We start from the raw sequence: 15,181 nt of genomic DNA, 5'->3' as shown, positions 1-15,181 counted from the left end.
AATAAAATGCATAAAATGTAAAGTGTGTAACGTCGTTCAAACCTCTGGTATCTGCTATTGGTCAGTCAATTAGATATTCTCACCCCAAACTCATGTTATTGATTGAGCCGATGTTGCTGCACTGGGCATCAGTATTTACATTTTTAGGGAAATCAACTTAAAGAAACAGTAAGTAGGATTTACCCCATCTAGTGGTGAAATTGAATTTTGCATTTAAACGAATAGTGCTCTCTAGTGCCTCGCTTTTCCAAATGCGTGTTGCAACTACGGTAGCCGTTATGTACTCACTGATCTCCTTGTTTGTTTCAGCTGTTTCACGTGTTCTGAATGAAAACGCGTTGTGGAAACGCGTTGGTAGGTTAGTGTTTTTTGTCCCTCTCTGCTATAATAGTTTATCAATACCGCGGAATGACATGGAAGCCTCCTTGGACTTACCTGTTCAATGTAAGTAAAGAGAAGAAATTCTAAGCTTACAAAGAAAAGTCAGATCATTGGCAAAGGTCATTTGACACAAATGAGGACATATTTATAAATAAAGACATTGATTTTGATTAATAAAACACTTAAAATCCTACTTACAGTCCCTTTAAGTGTTACCGTCTATGCACATTAAAACACTTTAATACTAAACAAAAAGTAAATTTTATCAACTAGAACTCATGATTTGTGTCCATCTAAAGCCTGTTGACGGCAACCAATGGACATGATAGCCAATTTAATAAACAATTCTAAAGTCACACCTCTGTTCTTTCAACATACAACCTTTAATTCATTTGATAGGACAGAAATATCCTCTACATCACTTTTTCTCACCACACACAGCACTCTTTGTCTTCCTCACTTCTACTGAGTGTCTATTATAGTAATATGACCTACTCACCTGTGCCTGCATAAATAATCAGGCATCACACCGGCCACCTGCCCCGCTAGATCGGTCTCTACAGCTCAGGTTACATTTAACTTTCATTAACTGACTTCAGGCCTGAACCTGCTAAGTGAACGTTGATCTGCTAAACTGGCCACTGGATGTTTTACAGGTGTCCAGTAAGAAACTAAAACAGGGAGTGACATCATGGGATGCGTTCACCTGCTGCTTAGTGTTTTTGTTTCTATAGCAACGCCGCTGATGTCACTGCATCAGTACCGCTCAGGTGTGAGGTTGAATCTGGTGATGATGTGCATCATCATCTTACCTCTGAGGGCTGTTTTCAGGTTAACTTTGGCCTGGCGGTGCAGGTCTTCCACACAGGCGGGTCTGGTGCCCGGCAGAAAGATGTTTTCCTGCTGATGCCATGGAGCAGTGTAGTGCACGGTCCACTTTTTCTCTTCATCCAAATTAGACACAGCTAAAAAGAAACACATACAGTATACATTTAAAAATGATGTGTAGGTCATCATAAATATTTAAGGTGGAATTGAAAGCAGAAATTTTTACCCATGTTGGGATACAGGAATTTTTTTTTTTTTCACAAAAACAGTCCTATTTAATTTTTTTACAGATAGTATGTACACTGATGTACATCTTTGGAAGCCTGCAAAACTACCCTGCATTCTGTATTTTAAAATTTTCCTGTTTTTAATGGTCACAATGTTATTATATATGAAACAACATCATTGAATTTCAAGCTAAACCCCAGTCGAGTCTTCTGCACAATCTATCAACTAAACAGCCCATAAAAATGTGGCAACAGAAGGTGACTCAAAACAAACAGGAGGACTGATCTATCTAACACGCCAGCAACAGAGGTGGAAATGGGCAATGATGGTCCTCACCGACAGAGAATTTTTAAGGAAAGACCCCTGTGGGTCCAACAATCAGCTGTCCCGACAGCAAACAAACACAAACAACAGGTTGGCCGTGAAACGAGAGTTAAGAGAAAGTTAAGGTGGGGGTTTTCTCACAGGTGCGAGGAGCTATGTGTCCACAGGTGGCATCGGGCCATTAAAACGTGATGGCCCATCATGCCAGAGTCGCCAGACCGACAAGTGAAGCCCATGGGAGGTCATTGTGCGTATTCATGAGGCACTATAATGAGTTAAGTGACTGACTCACACATACCGATCTACGACCGCATATCAAGAGCTTCTGTGTAGAGATTCAGGTTAACAATTCTTTCCAGAAGTTAGAAGATCATTTCGATTTCGGTTTATGTTCTTCCATCTGTAGGCTTTTCTCTTAGTTAACCACAACACTTTGAACTAATTGTTGTACAAATCAGTGCTGGGCTTCAAAGGGGACACTTACTCTTCAAAGGCTTTAACTGTGAATGTGCAAACATTAGATAGATCAAAAGGAGGATGCAGTGGGCTACTGTAGTGAAATATGTTACAAATGTTCATTTGTTAATTCTGATCACTGAACATCAAGCTCCTAAGGTTCAAAGGCACTTTGTATCGTATTTATTTTAAATAACCACAGAATCACAGACATGGAAAGCTGCCACAGTCGAAAATATATTCCGCCTCAGGTTAGTATCTGTTACGTGGTTGTGTCATCATCAGTGCGGTAACATATAAATAGCTCGATAATCTACTGTTAACAATTGATTGTGTCACGTAACAAGTTACGTAAACAGAATTGGTACGCCCATGATTCGAGTTCACAGTTCCCGGACCCACCCCTCATATTTGCTTATTAAACTTTATCGATTTTTTTTTTAAGGAACATCTCTTTTTGAGTTTGACAGAACAACATTTCATTACTGCACCATTATACTTTTAAATACTTTTATTTTGAATATTTTAAGTCAAAGGGTGTTTTTCACCCAAATTAATTTGATAAGCTTTTTTTAATTTGATTATAGCTACCAATAAGAGTGTTTTTCTTTCAGATCTATTCCACATTTGACCTAAATAATGTAAAGGCCCAGATGGACCACCCCACCCAAAAAAACACACACTCACTCTCAAACACATTTGTGCATTTAACTGGACCATTTGCGAAACGACAACACCAGATACACAAACCGGTTTAAACAACCTTGGTATTCAGGGGGAGAGATAAAAGCGCAGGAGCCCCTTTGAAGTGTCGAAAATAAATATCAGATGATTGTAGAATGGGCAATACACACACACACTCTCAAACAGCTTTGTCCTTAGCCCATTAAACCTGAGATTGTATATAAAAAGGTCTTTTTTGGGGAGTGAGGGGAACAAGAACCAGGCACAAAAATTGCATTGTGCCAGATTTCAAGGTCCATATCAGCCTGAGCTCAGCACTCCAAATCAGCCTATTCAAAACTCCCATAATCCCTCTGGACCCTGCTTGTACCTGCTGCACAAACTATCCAACAGGTGCATGTATCTCAGCTCAGAAGATCAATGATCATCTATCTATGACAATTAAAGCACAATTTGTTTAATGTGCTCTGCATATGTATATGAAATGCAATGCAATGCACAACCACCTGGGTTCAAGTCTAAAATTGCACACAATCAATAAAATTTAAAGGTCTCTGACAGAAACTGTGGATTCGGGTTAATATTTGAAATCAGAGCGAATATAAAAAGAGAGATAAGCACAGATGAGATTGACAGAGTCATTCTGTGGCAGTCACATGCGGCATCAAGTTGTTAACAGGAAATGACTCAACTATTGCTTTAATAAATCGGTTTGAATCTAGACTTTAAACTTACACTCCTGATAAGCAAAGAACTAACTGGTTACCATTAATCAAAGACATTTAATTCAACCAAAGTATAACCTCTTTTATAATAAACCTGACCCACAATATCAAATAATCAAACAAGACTTGAAGAAACACAGCAAGTGTCTTACCCTTCCGTTTAAAGTATTTTACAATAGACTTGAGTGAAGTCCCGATGAACACCATTATCACTCCTGTCCTGTGTGTATGTGTAGCAGGTGGATCCAGTAATATCGTTTTGGCCTTCCAGCGTACAAAAGTCCTGGACAAGCGGTGTGTAGACAATCCCGCCAGCGTATGTGCCTCTCCCTATTTGATCAATGCTTATCGGCCACAATAAACCCCTCCTACACATTACACACACACACACCCTCAGCCCAACCCTGGGAAACACCCCCACCTCTCTTACACACACACTTACTCCCTGGGGCTCGGAGGGAGGGGTGGTGTATATGCCCCTCTGTTCATCCCGGATTCGGTTACCAAGGAGCTTTTCCTTCTATCGTTCTCTATCTCTATCATATACTTGTCCCTATGTTTTGCTCCAAAGTATCTGACATTGCCTCTACTCAAATACACCTGGAATCCCACAGGAAATAAAGATCAATAAGATCTCCCCAATATCGTAATTGTTTCTCTTAGTCAGCAATGAGATCAAATGGAGAGCTATAGGATACTTTTGCTGGAATAAGGTCACAGTGATTTCATGTCTCCTTGAGGTTTAGTAGATATCTCAACAGTGTTTTAAAGGATTAGACCATTTTCTTTAAAAAAATCCAGATAATTTACTCACTGTCATCCAAACTGTTGATGTCTTTCTTTGTTCAGTCGAGAAGAAATTATGTTTTTTGAAGAAAACATTCCAGGATTTTTCTCGTTTTGGTGGACTTTGATGGACCCCAATACTTAACAGTTTTAATGCAGTTTAAAATTGCAGTTTCAACGGAGTTTCAAAGGACTCTAAATGATCCCAATCGAGGCATAAGGGTCTTATCTAGCAAAACAATTGTCATTGTTGGCAAGAAAAAAAAATGCACTTTTAAACCTTAACTTCTCATCTTCCTCCGCTCGTGTGACGAGCCAGCGCGACCTCACATAATTCCGTAATGAAGCCAAAAAGTCAAGTGTTACATATATGAAACGCACATTTGCAGACCATTTTAAACAATAAACTGACACAAATACATTAATTAGTATCATTCCACATACAACAACGTCGGAACGGTCCTCTTTCTCCACACTTGTAAACACTGGGGCGGAGTTTCGTATACGTCATCAGTGACCTTTTGACGTGATGACGTATTGCGTGAGGTCGCGCTGGCGCATCACAAGACCGGAGGAAGACGATAAGTTGTGGTTTAAAAGTGCATATTTTTATTTTCTAGCCAAAAATGACAATCGTTTAGATAGATAAGACCCTAAAAAAGCATCTAAAAAGAGTTGATATTTAAGAGTTGAGATTTATCAACTATAAAGGAGCCTCTGAGGACCACATTTTTTTCTTTGGTTTTTGGTTCTGTTGATGCCAGACCTGTTTATATGCCCATGTGTTTATACTTGGATCACACATGTGTGTATCCATCTTGGTCTTGACTGGACGACAGAAGGAGCGGGACTCCCACTGATAAGCCGACTTGCTGTGTTAGCTCACAGCCACTGAATCTAGAACACTGGAATATAGATCACACACACACACACACAAAATCTGCCTTTTGTCTACATGCGTATGCACGCACACACACAACCCTGTTTCTTTTCTGAGGGCAGTGCAGTGAGATTTGAATGGAAGTTGGGGGGGTGATGGGTGGGTGAATTTGGACCTGAATGGGTTTGCAAAATTACCCTCCCCCAAGAATATCCCAAATCACCTCACATATATCAACTTTTTCTGGGTTTTACTTACGTGGTTAGTACATTTGATGTGAATACGTTTTTAACACCGTGTCTATGTGTAACAAGTGTATCTGTGATGAGAAAGTGTATGCCGCCTGTGCCAGACGTTTGTACTCACTGCCAAATCCAAACAGTGAGGCTGTTTACTGAGTAAAACACAGACACCCTGTTCCTCCGTGTGCGTATTACAGGATGTCTGTTTTCCTGTGTGCGTGCTCTTCATGCCGCCTGGCACGTGTACAGTATTAGGATTATTCATGCTGGTGTGGACTGCAGTAATTAACACGCCATTGTTGAGTTCTGACACTATAGACAGCTCAACATCTCTGTCTGTCACTGCAGGATTACAGCCATTTCAAACATGATCACTCAGTGTGTGTATTCATGCATGCAGAGCGTGTCATATCACTGGGTTAGATTTTTTTTATTTATTTAATTGTATTTATGACAATGAGAGCAACTAACTCGCATGTCATTTGCAAATACAACTCAGACATGAGGCATGTTCTCATTAGTGTCAAAAACATATTCATTAGATTCAAAAGTGATTTTAACAAACATCCAATCAGAGCGCTGACGCTGATATGTGGTTTCTGGGCGTTCTCTCTTCAGTTTTCACACTTAATCTGGGCTCTCTTTATCCAACAGATATACACACATTCACCCACGTTCTGTGTGAAAAAATGGTTTTCACATCCTTGTCTTTTCACATGCACGCATGCACACATACACATTTAATTTACACTGTAGCTCATGCCTAATTTTATGTATTTGTTTTTTAAACAAACAGATACATTTATACTTAATACACACCTAATGTTTATCAAGTAAATTACAATTTACCTTAAATGAGACATTTCATTAGACTTTTTTAAGACGTCAAATAAATCTTTGGTGTCCCCAAAGTACATATGTGAAGTTTAAGCTCAAAATACAATATATAGATAATTTATTATAGCATGTTAAAATTGACACTTAGGTGGGAGCAAAAATGTGCCATTTTTGGGTGTGTCCTTTAAAATGCAAATGAGCTGATGAATTGCAAACACTGATCGTCATGATGGTGGTTTGTTGAAATTGAAACTTATTTGTGCTGTCAATTTCTCTTTCTCTCCCTCTCTCTGCACTACGCAGTGCCATGGTTGGATAGTGAAGATTAACCCCGGATTTCCACCAACTGCGGAACGACTGCGGAGTCAATCGGTTTCCATTCAAGTCAATGTGTGTATTTCCACTGATTGCGTTCCGAATCCGTCACAGCTCCAGCCATCCACTGCCCTCCAGAACAAATACGCAGAGCTTCTATTTTTGCCGGATACCTCCGCAGGGCGGAGCCATGACTATATCGCGTGATCATACCTGAATTCGCGAGATCTGGGCTGGTCCAGCAAAACGTCATAATTTAACGTCATAATGGGCGGAGACAGAACTAGATATCACACAATCACCATGGATCCTCGTCACTTTAGCACGCAGCCGCTCTGCAACAAATACGGAACTGGTGGGTATTGGCGGACGGCGGAGTGCCGAGCCATAACAAAGCGGAGCCAATCTGCAGCCGCTCCGCAGTTGGTGGAAATCCGGCGTAAGAGGTGGTATTATTATTATAAGGTCCCCTTTTGACATCACAAGGGGAGCCAAATTTCAATTACCTATTTTTTCACATGCATACCCAGTAAATACGCAGTAAGTAGTTTACAAAAACAAAGTTACTTGGTTGATCTTTTTCATAATATCTAGGTTGATAGAAGTGAAATATAGCACTTAAATTTGGAAAAAGTTTTTTATTTAAATTAATTTCTTGCCCTTTGAAGATATTGTTCTCTTTTCATCTAAATAGCGTACATTTACTATGGGAATATTGGAATACAAACAAGGCAATTTTCTATACAAACAGAAAGCATTTTATTTTAAATCATCTTTTTTATTTCTCATTCACTCTTGTCATAGCTTCAGATTCCTATTAAAATAATCCTTATTTATCTGATCCTCTCTTTCTTCCCGTGGCTCTGCTGGACTGACCTTAAAAGCACTTGCCTGTTTTATCCTATAGTATAAAAGGAATAGACACACACAGGGAGAGAGAGAGAGACAGAGACAGAGAGAGAGAGAGAGACGTAGGAGCGAGGGACCTCCAGCCAGCACTGAACCTGTTCAAAGTATGTTTATTCAGTGAACTGAGGTCAACTCTCACAAACTAAACCTAAACACAGCTGTCACTGTAAGTGTTATGACAAAAGGTTATGATAAAACCATATTTTATCCACAGATCATGCCAATAAAGCCTTTCAAAAAGACAATCAAATATTTAGTGTTGCTACATCTTAAAGAAAAAGTGCGCAAACAAGATGGAGATGAAGTATTGTGGATATATGGAAAAATTTAAATGGCAATAAGTACGTATTTTAGGGGGTGGCCAATTCAAAACAATTTGTATGACCACATTCGTATGCTTTTGTGTGATTTGCTTTTGCCCTGTGAAAATGGGGTTAGGAAAGGGGTTTTCTAATAATTGTATGTTTTTATATGAATCACTTCATACCAATTCATACAAACTGGCCAAATCGTAAAATATGCACAAATTCGTTTTTAAGGTCTTAAGATTTAGGACTGGTTTAAATTTGCTTAATCCCATTTTTTAAATTAAAGTGCCTCTCATATCCTTAACTCTGCCTTAGTGAAGGTGGCACAGATAGATGCTCACACACATTCAGCTTTGGTTTAAACCCAAAACACTTTGCGTTTACCCATAACAAATCGCTCAATCCCTTTCTATGAGATCCAGTAGCTGTAAAATACTTATCAAGAGTCTCCTACCACACATGACACAAAAGAAATCTACATAAAAACAAACATCCCCTGCCTGGGTTTAAAAGAAGGGCCATAAACGGCTGCAGGGTTAAAGTGTTTGAAATAAAGCCCGGGCTTATTAGCATTTAGTTTGATTTGCAGATAAGGCTTGTTAAAAGAGGAACGGGCTGCCAGGAGGGCAGAAAACATCATACAAACTACAGCAATCCTCTGTGAAGAGGCTGCGTCCACCCATGCAAGAGTTGTGTTGTATTGTGCTGCGTCCTGAAAGGAGACTTGAGCAATGTCTGGTCGTAGCGTGTCTGCGTAAGTGTGTGTAGAAAAGGTCAGGCTTTGTGTCGAATAATAGGGCTGGGCCTCGGAGCGAAGCCATTGCCCGCCATTGTATCACCAATGAGAAAGTCTAAGAGGTGAATACAACATACTACAACCCTATAGGAGAACTTGTTGTTGACGTCACCATCAGATAAAGAAGAGAGGAAAACCAGACAGAGATGAGGATTATGAGTGACTTTTAAAGTTGAGTCCTTCACAAAGTCACAGATATGTGGTGAACACAGATGACCAGACCATTAAAGAGATGCAAAAAACTGAATTCAAAGGGAAGAGGAGTCCGCTTCTTTAAAATTACAGATCCGTACGAATCGTTTCAGATCAATAATTGAAATGAACAAGTCCTGCAGAAAAGCCCTCGCATGTTTTCACGGAAACCCAATGAGGGCAAAGTGCATGACTAATTCTCTCACCCAAGCATAAATCTTCATGCATTCCTTAAGTCTCGCTCGAGTCTTTACATTTAAGTTGATCAAATAAATAAACCTTGTAATATATATTATATAGCAAACATTTATTGAGGTTAATTTAAATTAGATTTCCATCAGTGTTTATCAATATTTTTTCATTAAATATATAAACAGTGATGGACCCTAAACATTAGCTAGTTACTGCATTCTTGTTTAATTAAATGGGAACAACCCAAGCTGGCTATAAATAAGACCAAGACAGAGGGTTTTCTCAACACAAACAGGCGTGCAATAGGCAGCATGTTGTCTTTTATGCAAGACACCATGGGCGGGTAGTTGTTGCTGCATTCCTCTAACACATATACAAGGTAGACATGGTGAGAGTTGTAATTCTGTCTGTTTTGTCTCTTAATTGTGGGGAGATTTAGGGTGTTAAAGAGATTTGTGGCCCTCTTTTTCAGATATAAAGGGTATCATTCACTCATACACACTTTTATATAATGCTACGTTTGTACATCTGTTTTTCAGCTCCATGTACAGCAGCTGTCTAAGGGGAATTATTAAAAATACTGAAGAAAACCTTTAGTTTGAGCTCTGGTCTCAAGGTACCTCATCAGCTGTGCATGTTCCACTGCAATGACCTGACAAGGAACACAAAGCTCTTCATTTCCCCAATGCACACAGCCAATCAGATGAAGGAGAATGCATGGAAACAAGTGCGCATACACACGTTAAGTATCTCAGGACACATCAGACATGGATACACCAAGTTTTGAGTTATCCTGTATATGGATTTCACCAGCAAATCCAACTACGTGTAATTAAACATAAGTCTTTGACTGAAACACATTGAATGCAAAGAGTGTTTAAGTTGCAGTTAAGCATATATGCGGACGTGTGTGTTGCGAATGTGCCGCCACAAACTGCAAGTCTGGAAAAAAACTGGTATGGTGTTCCTGATTATCAACCTGTGGATGTTTTTCATCGCTAAAAGGGAGTTTGGGACTTACAGCAAAGCACAGTGCAGAAGGTATTTTTGGACTTTTTTCAATTAATTAATTAAATTATAAAATAAAAAATAAAATGGCAAAATATGTCCCAAATTTGAAAATGAAATGCTAAAATAAAAATTAAAAAATTATATTTAATTATTTCATTTTCATTTTTGACGTGATGAAGCGTCATTCCGGCCAGATTGAAAGATGAAGTTGAGTTGATGATTTGACATTTCATTTTCAATCTAGTCTTGAGTCAAGACTGACAATATTAAAATAAAGAGGCAGGCTTGAAAAGGAATCTGTAAATACATTTTTAAAAGGCTTTTTATGCATGCCCAAGCAATAGGGACAAAATTAAAATGTAAAGTTCAGTTTTAATTTTATGTTCTGGTTTTCTTTTTCGTTTTAATTTTCGTGTTCATTTTTATTTTCAACTTGTATGCAAATTCAATGTTAATCAGTGGGTGGGGCTTACTTGCTTAAAAAAGGGGGATTGGCTGAAGCAGTGTTGCCAACTCAGTGACTGTGTTGCTTGCCAACTTAGCGACCTTATTGCTACATCTAGCGACTTTTAGACCCATTTAGCCAAACTTAGCGACTGTTTGGATGAATCTTAGCTTCATATCTGTACAGATAGGCTACTGTGTTGATTGTACTGGCCCACGAGTGCCGGGTGGCGCTGTCACGGTGAAATGTGCGTGAAAAGGAATCTGTAAATACATTTTTTTAAAGGCTTTTTATTCATGCCCAAGCAATAATAGGGACAAAATTAAAAATGTATTTACAGATTCCTTTTCAAGCTTGCCTTTTTATTTTAATATTGTCAGTCTTGACTCAAGATTATATTGAAAATGAAATGTCAAATCATCAATTTGATTTAATTTTTCAATTTGGCCGGAATGATGCTTCATCACGTTAAAAATGAAAACGAAATAATTTAATATAACGTTTTAATTTTTATTTTAGCATTTCATTTTCAAATTTGGGACATATTTTGCGATTTTATTTTTTATTTTATAATTTAATTAATTATTTTATAATTTAATTAATTAATTAAAAAAAGTCCAAAAATACCTTCCATAGCAGGATAGCACGAAGGTAAAGCTAATCTTTTACATTATAGCAATGACGCTGGTAGTGACGATTCTCTCAGACCAATCAGTGATCTACAGTGTTATGGTATCAGCTCAGCTCGCTTGAAACCCCAATCGAGGTGGTACTAAACAAAGTACCGGGTACTGCGTACTGCACACAGTGGAAAAGCCTCCAAAGTAAGCTGACCCGACCCAAACCGTGGGGTACTGTGCAATGAAAAAGCGCCATAATGCAGCTCATTGAATTCAATACAGTTGAAGTGGTTCTCCTTTAAGATATATGGACAAATTATAGACAAGGGACAAATTGACATATCGCATAACATAATAAACCACAATCAGCCAACAGCTTTCTCAAACAATATTATAATAAACAAAATTGTATTAATGCATTTTGAGTAAATACATTCTACAGTGCTCAGTGCCTCTCAAATATGATAACAGCTTTTAGTTTTAGTCACTTTGAAAGCCACAGTAATAAGGTACATCATATTAATGGAGGGTGTACTAGCGTACAGAAACTCAAGCCTTTATAAACAAAAGCAAAAGGACTGGTGAATGAAAAGCTTAGTTTGCAAAAAAATATGTGTCCCACTTGCCCTCTGTCAATTGTTTACTGGCCAATCAAAAGTGTCCCGACCATATCGAGGGGGGGGGGCGTCAATCTGTGATCAACAGTGTCTAGGTCTGATTAGAAGATAATAACCAGCGTCTGTCAGCATCCGTCTGGATTTTCCATTGAGCTTATAATCATCATGGGGAAGATTGCTGGGGACAGGGGTAAATAGGGCTGATTCCAATGGAGGAAACTGATCCATATTTGTGATTGTAGATGGAAAGAAGTGCTCAATGGAAAATGTATAATTAAGCTCAAATAGTGAAGCTTGGGTTGGTGATTTCAAGCTATGGGCTCAAATTCACAGGAACACAAAATAGCTTGGATGACCATTTTAGCAAATATATCTGCAAAATACATAAATGCAAATATAAAGCTATATCCAACAAATCCATAAGCAGCCATAAAATCCTGGAAAACAACAGACCTCTTACAGGACACTGTATATGACTACTCATTAAATTTCAGAAATCTGAAATAAAATAGTCAAAGCCATCTACAACCATGTGAGAGATTTACAGCATCACTCAGCAGTCCTCAGAGGTTTCCTCCTTAGGGAGGAGATGGAATCACTGTTGCTGTGGAGACAGGGTGTGATGATGCCAGGAAGTACCAAGTGGACACTCCCTGCGTCAATAACATGAGACTTCTGTGACTCTGTACATATACACCTCATTACAAACACATATCTACATTTATGTAAAGAGAAACAGGGAGATAACAATACTTTTGAGATGCATGCATTATGCCTAATGAAATGGAAATGAACAGGCTTTTAATAGGCAAGATAATATGAGCACTGCCATGCCAATGCTGCAGACCATCATCTCATATTCATACACACAGCGCTCCCCAATCACTCCTCATTATACTGAGCGCTACAGAACGACACACACAAGACGACCATTTAGCCTCACAATTCATGTCTGTCACGTGGATAAAATATTCAAATAGACAACTCTGAAGACTACTAGATTTAAAAAAGATTGATTTAGTTAAGTGACAAGAGACCCAAGAAGTGCATGCTCAAGGGTGAGAGGTTGTGTACAAGGGCTTTCTGGAGCAGGTGTGTGCAAAGGGCCTGGATAATCGCATCCTATGAACCTCTCTGAATTATGCAGGGAAAGATGGAAGTGGGGCTCTTTTAAAAAGCACTTAAATATCCCACCTCCCATCTCTCCTGTATCCCTGTGCCCTTTCAATATGATTAAGTACCAGGAATGGGAAGACAAAGAGTTCATTTCTAACAGATCTTAAAAATGCTTTGATAACATGCCTCTGCTTTTGAGGACTCCCAGAGGATTCTGGGTAATTCACTGATCAAATATTGAATTTTTAAAGCCCCAGTGGATTAACCTTGACAGGACGAATGTATTTCACTTTAATGATAAAGTACATTAAAAGCAGTGAAATGCTGTTGGAAATATACATCTGTGTGTACTGTATGTTATATCTAAGCAAAACTATGAACATTAAAATCTCTCATTGAAGCTGATTCATATTCATTTCCATGATGGCTGTAGTTTACAATTCTGCTCGTAAGTTTACACACCTCTTCATTATCTTTTTTAGACAAACAAAATTAAAGTTATATTAGAAAATGTCCTGACTGTTTCAAACTTTATAATGGTAATAATAATAAAAAAGATAATCATTTTGGGCTGAACTAACCCTTTAAAGTGTTCCTGTAGCTCAGTTAGTATAACATTAATTTAAAGAGCAAATGGCATGGGTTTCATTTTCATGAAAAACATATAATGAAAAAAAGTTTAAATTGAATTTACTTTAGATAAAAACATCTGCCATGTGTGTAATGTTTTGCCACATAGTGCATGTAATCAAAATAGCTTAAATTATTATAAAATTTTCCATACTTTTGATTATTAAAATTAAGAGAGCTGATATTAGTAAGGAAAAGTTTACACATTTGTTTCATTTGTTCGTGTGATGGGCTTTTTTCAGGAGGAGTAAATACTGTATGTTAAGAGGACCCCGCCTTCCTTATTTCTGTGAAACTCTGTATGATCAGCGCCATCTAGTGGTTCAAGTCATTAACACAGATATTTGTCAAACTGAATGTTTGGTGATCATTGGCAGCTCAACTTGTAAGTTATGAGTAACTTTTCAATACAGCAGCTTATATGTTAAAGGGGACATACTCTATAAATCTGACTTTTTCCATGTTTAAAGAAATATTCCATTTTCATAAAAGAAAAATCCAGATAATTTACTCACCACCATGTCATCCAAAATGTTGATGTCTTTCTTTGTTCAGTTGAGAAGAAATTTATGTTTTTTGAGGAAAACATTGCAGGATTTTTCTCATTTTAATGGACTTTAATAGACACCAACATTTAATACTTAACTCAACACTTAACAGTTTTTTTCAACGGAGTTTCAAAGGACTATAAACATCCCAAACGAGGCATAAGGGTCTTATCTAGCGAAACGATTGTCATTTTTGACAAGAAAAATAAAAAATATGCTCTTTTAAGCCACAACTTTTCATCTAGGTCCGGTCCAGCGCGACCTAACGTAAATGCGTAGTGACGTAGGGAGGTCACGTGTTACATATAGAAAACGCACATTTGCGGACCATTGTAAACAATAAACTGACACAAAGACATTAATTAGTATCAGTTGACATACAACAACCTAGGAAAGGTCCTCTTTCTCGACACTTGTAAACACTTAAGGCCAATTTATACTTTTGCGTTAGGTGCGCGTTATAGGTACGCCGTAACATACGCATAGACGCGAACCCTGTCGCCGTAGCCTTCGCAGTACCTGACGTGCACCTCCTCAAAAATGTAACTACACGTCGAAACGACGCGGACCGCAAGATCTGTGATTGGTCGGCGTGAATGCGTTTGGGATTGTTTATAGTCTTTTGAAAATCCGTTGAAAAAAACTGTTAGTGTTGAGTTAAGTGTTAATTGTTGGTGTCTATTAAAGTCCATTAAAATGAGAAAATCCTGCAATGTCTTCCCCAAAAAACACAATTTCTTCTCGACCGAACAAAGAAAGACATCAACATTCTGGATGACATGGTGGTGAATAAATTATCTGGATTTTTTTTAAGAAAATGGACTATTCCTTTAAGTGCTAAAATTGGGTCCCTAGTGCTTTTATCAACCTAGAATATGTGAATAAGATTAACTTAGTAACTTAGTTTTGGTAAACCATTCTCCACAAGCATGTGGAAAAAATAGGTAATTAAAATTTGGCTCCCCAGGTGATGTCAGAAGGGGATAATGCCACCCCTTAATCTGCACTATCCAACCATGGCACTGCAATTTAGTGCAGAGATCAACTCATTTGCATGTTAAAAAACACACCCAAAATGGCACATTTTTGCACACACCTACAAAGTGACAAT

The 15,181-nt window shown here is 38.2% G+C and overlaps 1 protein-coding gene across 9 annotated transcripts in view; it reads right to left on the bottom strand.

Annotated features, from left to right (window-relative positions):
* The window catches only part of nhsl1b (NHS-like 1b), a 108,009-nt gene that overhangs the window by 17,856 nt on the left and 74,972 nt on the right, over positions 1–15,181 (bottom strand). For 7 of the 9 annotated variants that reach the window (XM_055187224.2, XM_073856108.1, XM_055187235.2 and 4 more), the window contains exon 2: positions 1,194–1,346. In XM_055187224.2, the coding sequence (XP_055043199.2) occupies positions 1,194–1,346 (153 nt within the window). Of the gene's footprint in view, positions 1–1,193; positions 1,347–3,778; positions 3,974–15,181 lie in introns of those variants that run through there. The other 2 variants (XM_055187233.2, XM_073856109.1) reach the window with 2 other exon arrangements.

The sequence above is a fragment of the Misgurnus anguillicaudatus genome, chromosome 18, assembly GCF_027580225.2.
Source record: "Misgurnus anguillicaudatus chromosome 18, ASM2758022v2, whole genome shotgun sequence".
NCBI classification, from domain to species: domain Eukaryota; kingdom Metazoa; phylum Chordata; class Actinopteri; order Cypriniformes; family Cobitidae; genus Misgurnus; species Misgurnus anguillicaudatus.
The sequence above is the reverse complement of the archived record's forward strand: the minus strand, read 5'-3'. Positions and strand labels throughout refer to the sequence as shown.